General features: G+C 29.5%; 2 protein-coding genes across 2 annotated transcripts; one reads left to right on the top strand and one right to left on the bottom strand.

Moving 5' to 3' along the window:
• Positions 1–2,189: 2,189 nt before the first annotated feature.
• Positions 2,190–4,270, top strand: LOC120144313 (the record flags this gene model as incomplete). Its single annotated transcript, XM_039158410.1, has 4 exons — positions 2,190–2,280; positions 2,409–2,508; positions 3,122–3,161; positions 3,988–4,270. Coding segments are annotated over 4 exons (411 nt in total), but the record flags the coding sequence as incomplete, so codon positions are not given.
• A 256-nt stretch (positions 4,271–4,526) lies between these two features.
• On the bottom strand, positions 4,527–5,659 carry LOC120144312. The gene is made up of 2 exons (XM_039158409.1): positions 5,402–5,659; positions 4,527–5,069 (listed from the first exon to the last, which is right to left on the bottom strand). Exons 1-2 carry the CDS (start codon positions 5,651–5,653, stop codon positions 4,596–4,598), a joined length of 726 nt encoding a protein of 241 aa, XP_039014340.1. The 5' UTR covers positions 5,654–5,659; the 3' UTR covers positions 4,527–4,595.
• Positions 5,660–9,893: the final 4,234 nt, after the last annotated feature.

The raw sequence follows: 9,893 nt of genomic DNA, 5'->3' as shown, positions 1-9,893 counted from the left end.
ATAAAGTTCAGAATGATTTCTCTCTTTAGTTTTGTTTATCGTTCTTGCTCTCATAGTTTAGATATCATTTGCTAATCTTTACACCTCAGACTTGCTTGCTCGGGTTGATGGGTGGTGGAAGAAGAAGAAGAAAACAAGAAGAAGATGATGATGAAGAAAAAGTTTGGTCAAACGTGTTGAGTCAACTGGTTTGACGCACCACGTCAATATTTCGTTACTATAGTAACGGTTGTTAACGAAGAGTGATTGATTTGTGATAAATCAGTAATGTTAGTGATCAATTTGTCACTTTTGAAACTTTAGTCAAAAAACAAAAACTTACTCAAACATTAATGACTATTTGTGTAGTTTATCCTATAAATTTTGTTAGGTATATTGAAGATAAATTTATTTAAAAACTTTTTTTATGATTGTTTGTCAAATTTTTAGTAAATTATACAAATAATCATTTGATTATTAAGAATATTAAATGATCACTCCACTTATCAAATTCTATCTTTATCACAGGTTGTTGATAATGGGAGGCTAATCTCAATTATAGTCAAAATTAATTTCGAATGTTTTAACAACTATTTAAGAATTAGGATGTATTTGCAGTGTATCATTCACACTCCTTTCTATTTTTATTGATGAGCGGCCATACTAACGGTGATGTTGGTTGTGACTGTGGTAGTTTTTATTATTTTATTATTTTTATATCGTATATTTAGATTTCCTTATTTTAAATTTTTAATAAGTCTGTTTTTACAACACATATTTTCTGTCATTTGGTCGTTGTATTTTTATTTATCTTTTTTAAGGGTCGATACTTGATGTGCATTCATTGATAGTTTTTCACATTGTTCGACTCTGATTTACGATTTTGTTAACGGCCTTTCAATAAATTGATTTCTTTTTGTGGTTCATTTGTTGATACGATCAGATATGTTTGTATTTATTATTGTTCGAGTTTTAATTAGATTTTTTAATCATTCCTTGTATGGTCCTTATATGATCTTAAATTGTTAATTTCAAATCAATAATTTTAGGAAATATCTTAATTATATGTTTAATTTATAATTATAATTGTAATTCGAGATTTTTAATAAAATTATTGACTTCTACGAAAAAGGAAATTATGAGTGTAAATTTAAAAGATCGCCGAACCAGAACATAAAGCCTCATTCTCCACAACCAATGGCATTTTCATTTATTTCTATAATTTGAAACTTACTTTTCATTTATTTTATAAAATTAAGATCAATTGATATAAAATATAAATAATAAGAGTTATTTTTTAAGGAAATAAAATTAAATCAACACAAAGTGTCACGTTATTGGCTAAACTTACTATTATATTAATTTTATAAAATTCGCATCAACCTTTTGTTATTGATGATAAAAAATAAATCTGATATCTCCAATGATATTTTATAATTTTTAATAATCCAATAATCAAAAGAAAATAATTAATGATCATATAATTATTCATGTAGTTAAAAATTTTATTTATTAACAGTGTATCAGATAATTATGTATGAATCAAATGATTTCAATAATTAAGAAATTGTTATTTATTAACTCCTCAAATTCATGCATCGCATATATAATGTTAACATATGATCCTGAATTTTTTTCCACTCAATATACCATTAAAATGATAAAAATCAATTTAATTTTTTAATTAATAATATCAAACATTAATCATTTTGATATTGATATATCGATTAACAACAATTTCAAATACAATTTCTTAGCGGGCCAACTTATCTCAATGATTAAAGTAATTGTTGTTATTTATAGAGATTATGAGTTCGAGCACCAACGGTTACAACAAAGTGATTGAATGTTCATTGTAGAATGATTAAGAGTGTTAAAACTGATATCACTTTATAATCACCGTAGTTTAATAAAAAATAAAAACTATTTCCTAAAATAGAATATTAATCAATAAAATAATTTAAAATTAATATCAAATAAAAATATTATTTTTAAAAAGAATATATTTGAATAAAAGAACTTAAAAGCCAAGTGTGATAAAATTTCAAACATGCTTTAATTTTAACACCAGACAATTTCCTAAAATATCACATTAGTCACCACCAACTGCCATGTTTCAACACCATACATTTGTCTTCAAAACACTGTATACGTGAGGAAGGACAGACAAAATTTGTACTCAAATTAAAAACTAAAAATCATAATTTTTCAAAAAAAAAAAAGGAAATTTGCAGAAAGAAAGGAAAACCCAGAAAGAAAATGGCAATGGTGACTGTATCCAATTTAGTTTCATTCCAAAAGGTGAATGTTTTTTTCCTTTTTTCTTAATATATTTTCCTGTTTGTTTTTGATTTTTTTTAAAAAGTAAAAACTAAATCGGGGATTAAATTACTTTGTTGACAGAGTCATGGATTCCATGTAATTTGCAGAAGGAAAGAAAAAGGAAGAGAAAATCACAGTAATTACCCCTACAAAGTCGTCGAAATTACTCCCCCGCCCAAGTCCCTTGGCGTTCGTTCCTTCCCTCCCGTAAGTCCCGTTTTTTTTCTTTCCTTTGGAATCACAAGTCCCAGTTTCTGTCTTGTAAAGTTGTAATTTAATGTCATTTTGTTGTTTTAATTTCTTTTGTTTTTCTTTATTTATTGATTTGGTCGGGAAATTAGTCATTTGGATCTGTATCTCTATATTTTTATGGGAAAAATGGTAGTAAAGCATTTGAATTTAGGTTAAATTTATGACTACAAAATTGCCTATGGCATGCTTCTTTGCAAAATATAATGTTGGTTTTTGAATAATGTGTTTGTAGTAGCTTATTTTGATGGCATTCTTGATTATTTTACATAGTATTATTTTTTTTATGAAAATCAAGCATGAGATAACAAGTTTAGTCTTACCTCTTACGCTAAGATATTGAATAGCTTTCCCAAATTCAAGTTGATTATGTTTCATATTACGTCGGATAAAGGTGATCAGACAATCTCTGTAAGATTTTGAATTAGTTGTCTTGAGGTCAAGTTGAATATGTTTTGCCTATTTCTTAGAGAAAAACAATCAAATGATTCCTGATCTAATTCTAAAGTAAGACATATGATGGAAGAAGATATGTGATAGAAAAAAGTTGATTACATTTTGCCTCTTACAGGGAGAAAGGCAATCGAACAATTCCGGATTATGGTCTTAAAGTAGTATATGTATGTATGTAATGTGATGGCAATTGTTTTTTATGTTTTGCCTCTTGCCTGGAGAAAGGTGATCGGATAACTCTGGGTCATGGGGTTTAAAAGTAAGATATCTAATGGAAGATACATGATGGAAATGATGTTTCCCCCATGAAAGCAAAGTATTTTACTTGTTTTACCCAACTGTGAAGCAAGGTATAGTTATATACCTGTAAGGGATGGCACTTTGGGCTTCGGTGTCAAAACTTTGTTGTTGAGGATGTGGTAAAGTGAAGTCGAAAGTGAAAAGTACAGATTCGATCTTTTCCAAGTGTTTTAGTCTATGCAAGTGAAATCGATTAATGGTTAGTGGGTTTATGCAATGGAAGCTGTCTGAAAACTGTATGAGAAATGGAAATGCTGGATAGTTTATGAGATTGGATTGAAGTAGTGGTCATCAGATTTTCAGCTTTTGATGATCTCTCGTTCGTTGTTTTCCTCCCTTCCCCTAATTCAGGCCCATAATGATATCAACGGCATGATGATACCAAGACATCAAGAACTTGTAATCGCTTTTAGATAAGTTTAATGAGTTTTTTCTTGCATCAGACCCGTTCCATCCGTAGAAAAATATGAAGGCTCGGACTATTGATCTCTCTTATACTGATGTTCGAGTTTAATGAGTTTGTAAATGCCAATGGCCATTCGTTATGTGTTTCAACGGGGACTGATAGGTCCGATACAGTTGTGAAACTCAAACTCAAAAAACCTACATATCATCAAATTGCTGTTGGGATATTTATGTTCCGTCTCTGTTAGTTCTGACGATTAATTGTTTCCTGTGCATCAGAATTTGCAGTGTGGGGAGAGCGTGACAATTGAAGGCCAAACATATATGATCTCAGCTGTAACACACCGGTACCAGCTTCGTAAAGGAAAGTACGAACCAAGCGAAAAGCGACTCGATGTTCTGTCGACAGGGAGATACATCTTAAACTTATATCTTGAAAGCTTGCTAGAACAGTCTTGATGCGTAGTTTTCTTACATTTTAATGTTTAACTAACGTAGATGAATCCTGTGGTTGGATAATGCTTGATTATCATCTGTATGAAATCATTATCTCATTATCTTTGCATCAAATCAATATGTTCAGCCAGATTAACGAAAGGGGTTGCGGATATTGCGATTGATGCCATCTCTTAAAATGAGTTGCGCAAGCCCATCCGAGCCGAGCACCAGATTCACTTGAAGGTTCTGTTTTCAGTTTTGGTGCTAAATTATGCAATTTCTTGCCATTGTCATTTTTGTTAATGTTAGATAATCATCAAGCAATGCAAAAGGAAACAGCTTCCGATATTATTTACAGAGATTTCATTTCAATTGCCCTGAGTAATCCTATAATTCTAAAGGCTAAACTGCAAGCATCCTAAAACAAAATAAATAATGCCTACAAAGATTTATATATTAAGCTTGTTTATCATCTCTTGAACCAATCTCAGTGTAGTTCCATCAACCTTCTCTCCATCGGCATCGATTGCCTGCATAATCTGCTCCATCAGTTCGTGTCTCGACTGTTTACTTGTTGAAGCATAATCCGTGCAATCCCGGAGAAGAAACAACAGATCCCTAGCCATGTTCTTGGCTCCCCAAGTTCCATCAACACTGAGTTGAAGCAGTCCAGGCATTACACCCTCCATTAATATCAACCCTCTGTATTTATCCCTACAGCTTTGGCATATATGAAGAAGGATCCCAACGGCATGTTCTTTGCACTGCGGTGAACCATCTTCCATCGCCTCGACTATAATCCGTATTGCACCGGCAATCGTGGTTGTCTCAGAAACCGCGTCCTCCGATGAAAAGACGATGCTCTTGAGTAATGAAATCGCCTTTTCCGTCAAGTCCGAGGATTTCTCTTCTTTATAAAATTCCTGTTCTATGTATTTTTTTTTTACAGATTTAGTCCCTCTTTGAAATGTGTATTTTTTAGTCATGAGCCCAACTTTTCCCCGTTAGTTCTCTAAGTAAAAGCATGTGATTACGTAGCATATACACTTTAATATTACTGTATATGTGAAAAAATAGATTTTTTTGTCTTATTAGACAGATAGAATTAGCATTAAAAGAAAGAAAGAAAGTTCTCGTTATAAGAGAGGATCAAACTGATTATAGTTGAGGGACTAAATACATATAAATGCATAATACAGGGACCTTGTACAAAACTTGACCAAATTATTGATAAATTTCATTGGATTCTGCAAACAAAAGAAAAATGGAGTCGGAGTGACAGACAGACAGACCTTTCACTGCCAAATGCAAGGCCAAGAAGGGATAACAAAGAAGCTTCGATGGCTTCAAAATCCTGGGATTGGAGCATTGAAATCAAGGGTGGAATGATCCCGGTTTCAGCCAATCTATGCCTTTGTTTGCTACTCAGTTTACTGAGTTGAGTCGCCGCTTCAATCTGCGATTCTCTGTTGCCATTGCAGAGGTTTTCCACCACCCAATCCTCCATTGACAATAGAAATTAAAAAGAAAAACTTCGGTGCCAATGGGGGGAAATACTGAGGGCATACAAATAGGTTATTAGGTGCTGGTTGCTTCAACAAGTGATCTTTGGCTTTTGTGGGCATCCATTGTTCAACTTGAAGCAAGCTTGCTATTCCCTTTGGAAAATAATACGAATCAGTCATACACAATTAAATGATTCCCAAGCATGAATCTTTAACTTTCCTTGTATAGAAGCAAACACCCATTGCTTTTAAATTAAATAATTTCTTCCTTGTATACACTAAATGATATTACTGATTTCGAATTGAATATTTTATTATTTGAAAATCAAATAAACATCTTTTTTTCCCCTTTGGCATTTATGGTTGGAGAAGTATATTGTGTATGGGGGATTGCTTAGCAAGGTCAAAAGTAGTGATTATATGTTAGATTTCTTGGGGCTTTAATTTATGAACAAAGAGTGCCTAATGGTTGGTTAGGGTATTCATTTTGGGAGCATACAAAAGGTTATTAGGTGCTGGTTGCTTCAACAAGTGATCTTTGGCTTTTGTGGGCATCCATTGTTTCAACTTGAAGCAAGCTTGCTATTCCTTTGGAAAATAATACGAATCAGTCATACACAATTAAATGATTCCCAAGCATGAATCTTATTCCTTGTATAGAAGCAAACACCCATTGCTTTTAAATTAAATAATTCTTCCTTGTATACACTAAATGATATTACTGATTTCGAATTGAATATTTTATTATTTGAAAATCAAATAAACATCTTTTTTTCCCCTTTGGCATTTATGGTTGGAGAAGTATATTGTGTATGGGGGATTGCTTAGCAAGGTCAAAAGTAGTAGTGATTATATGTTAGAGATTTCTTGGGGCTTTAATTTATGAACAAAGAGTGCCTAATGGTTGGTTAGGGAATTCATTTTGGGAAATCTCTAAAGATTTTATATTCGCGTTTTAATTAGTAATTAATATTAAAGACGGATTTAGAAAATTTAAATTTGTTAACAGTATATAAATAAATTACGGGTTTTTTTTAATAATCACTTTTTTTAAAACTCAGTGTTGATATTAATTTTATTTTAATATTTTTTAATGTAAATTTTATAAAGATATTTACTAATTTTTTAGGTGGTCCATTGAGTCCTCTTTTATAAGAGTGATTTCATCATTGACTAATATATACTTTTATTATGAAAATAACATGTGTTATGCATTGCATGCAACTTTAATTACTCCTTTGATTTCCTTTAATTATTTGGGTGAGAAATTCCTAGAACAAACTACCCATAGTTTTTATGACCCAATGCTGAGGTCTTTTTGCCACCTAACTTCTGTACTCTTTGTATTATGTTATGTATAATGATTAAAACCATGTTATGATACTATTGAATTTTATTATTTTAATTTAATCCCACTTAATTCTCTCTATATTTATCTACTTATGATTATAATCCACTTGATTAAATCATTAATCCATGCCACGTTAACAAGAAAAAGTAGTAGGATTATAGGGCTTATTGGAAACTTCAGTTTTCGTATCCCTAAAGGATAATGTTCATAATTTTCAAAATAATGGTTAAAACTATTCATAATAATTAAATAAAAATATATTTTTAAAAAAATGGGGAAATGCATGGGATGTGAGACCATTGCGTTATTTTTAGCTTTACTGTCGCCGCTGTTCGGCGGCATTGCCTTTACGGAAAATATTTCTCAAAATTTGATGATGGTTCATCTTTCGAAACTTTGTATTTACAAAATAATAATTGCTCTTCCTCCCTCATTTTCCTAAACTCGTAATGTATTATATATTAACGCACAAAATACAAGCTTATATAGTTAAACCCCTTCGAAACAAATGAAAGAGTTAATTGCTTGATAAAATAACATTTTTAATAGTTTAGAGTGATTATAAGGTAGTGTCTGTTTAAAATTTTATTAATTTATTGATAATGTGTATACAATCTGTAAACACAGTTACCTGAAACCAAAATATTAAAAAAAATATCATTTTTACCACTAAAATCACTTGATGAGTTCATAAACAACGTTTAATTACCCATTAAATTAAGAATTATAATCAAACTTACTAAATAACATTGATGGTTAAAGAAAATGTTATTATTTATATATGTATTGGCTTCTAAAAGTTACATGTGTAATATAAAATGTATCTACACTATCAATAATTAAAAAATTAAACAAATATTAACTAAATGAGTTCATATATATGATTATTAACTAAAAATACTTTTAGTTTAAATGTTCGTTTTGACGGCAAAACCAATATTAAACGGGTAAAGATTGAAAAAAAATGTTATGAAAACAGTGGTTTCAAACCAACCATAAAAGTTGAGATTTCTAATTTTTTTTATTTTCAACTTTACGTTTAGAATCAAATTTATATTTTTACCTTTATTAACGTATGAGCTCCACTCATTTGCCTTGGAAAAGAACTTTAAAATTCAATTTCCTTTATTAATTATGTATTCATATTTTATTTCAATAATTTAATATTAACATCTTTAAAAAATAATTTATTATTTAAAAATTTATTTTAATTACTTAGAAGTAAAACAATTTATGATTCATACATAAAAATTTTAATAGTAATTTATTATCAAATATATTTTTACTATAGTTATATTTTTTATTTTGTATATTATTATTATAATTGAAATTGATATATTTCATATATAATAATAATTTATTTTAAATTTATTTATGATTTATATCTTTTTATTTTTATTTTTGAATGGCTAAAAAGATAAATATATCATTTAAATTATTTTATTTTAAATTTTAAATGAATGTTTGTGGTTAAATTATAATAATTTAAATATTATTTTAATATTCAAATAATAAAAAAGTATTGATAATATATTTCTTTTAATAAATATTTCACATATAAAAATATTATTATTGATTTATGTTTAAATACTTTTTTATATTTTTATTACAATGTAAGTTGATATATTTTATATATCATAGTATTAATAATAAGTGTTAATATAATTTAAATATTATATTTTTAATTTATAAAATAATGTTCAAAATAGATATTTTATTTTTTTAAAATCATTTTAATAATAATTTCAAATAGTTAAATTTTAAACTACACATTTAAAAAATGCTTTCAAAAATTATTTTTTCACACCACTTTTAAAAATACTTCATGAGAAATGCCCCTAAAGAGCATGTCTCATTTTAAATTATATTTCTTTATATGATTATTTTTATTTCCTTTATATGTTTCTTTTTGGTAATTAGAAAAAGGATAAATTAAACAAATGGTCATTAATGTTTAAGTAAGTTTTTGTTTTTTCAGTGAAGTTTCGAAAGTAACAAATCGGTCACTAGCATTATCGATTTGCTACAAATTGGTTACTAACATTATGGATTTGTTGCAAATTGTTCACCCAACGTTAACAACCAAACATGCAATGACAGAAAGCACAACTGGAGCGTTAACTGCTTACTTGAATTGCCACGATGGAGAGTCAAATGTCTTCAACGATCACCTCTTCATCTTTAAATAAAAACTCAGTTCCTAAATCTAATTTACCCTATTTTCATCTTTATCTCTTTTGTTTAAAAATTCTCAAAACATTCGTAAGATGGAAGGGCGCCAAGGGTAAATAACCCCAAGTGGATACAAAGGCAAGCTTGTTTTCCTTGATAGAAACAATCCATGCATTGAAACCCATATTGCTACAACACTACTTAATCTGTAAAGATAGAATTTGAAGGCTGTGAGGTTACCTGAGTAGCAATCGAGTCAAGTTCATCGAAGAAAAGGGTACAAGGTACAAACTGTCGTGTCTTGTCAAAAATTTCATGGACCTTATTCTCACTCTCTCCAAATCACATTGTAAGTAACTCTGGAATTTGACACTAATAAAGTTGGCCCCACATTGATTAACAATAGTTTTGGTAAGCAGTTAATGCTCCAGCTGTGCTTTTCGGACGTCATGCATGTTAACGGTTGTTAATGTTCGGTGACCGTTTTGTAATAATTTGATAATATTAGTGATCAATTTGTAACAAATCACTAATGTTAGTGACCGACTTGTTACGTTTGAAAGTAAAATCGAAAACTTACTCAAACATTTGTGTAGTTTACCCTCAGAAAAAAGAGGAGATTAATTCTTCATTGATTATCGGATCTTAACCATTAATTATCTCTGTCTTCAACCATGACCTAATCTTTATATCAAAAAACATGAAAAAATTACAAAATT

The sequence above is a fragment of the Hibiscus syriacus genome, unplaced genomic scaffold (assembly GCF_006381635.1).
Source record: "Hibiscus syriacus cultivar Baekdansim isolate YM2019G1 unplaced genomic scaffold, ASM638163v2 tig00110888_pilon, whole genome shotgun sequence".
In the NCBI taxonomy this organism is placed as follows: Eukaryota; Viridiplantae; Streptophyta; class Magnoliopsida; order Malvales; family Malvaceae; genus Hibiscus; species Hibiscus syriacus.
The sequence above is the reverse complement of the archived record's forward strand: the minus strand, read 5'-3'. Positions and strand labels throughout refer to the sequence as shown.

Bases quoted from the DNA above. Each gene is read 5' to 3' on its own strand.
- LOC120144312 (XM_039158409.1), bottom strand. From the start codon at position 5,653: ATGGAGGATTGGGTGGTGGAAAACCTCTGCAATGGCAACAGAGAATCG. The intron at 5,070-5,401 runs GTTTGCAGAATC...TACATAGAACAG, and splicing joins TCCGACTCCATTTTTCTTTT to GAATTTTATAAAGAAGAGAA.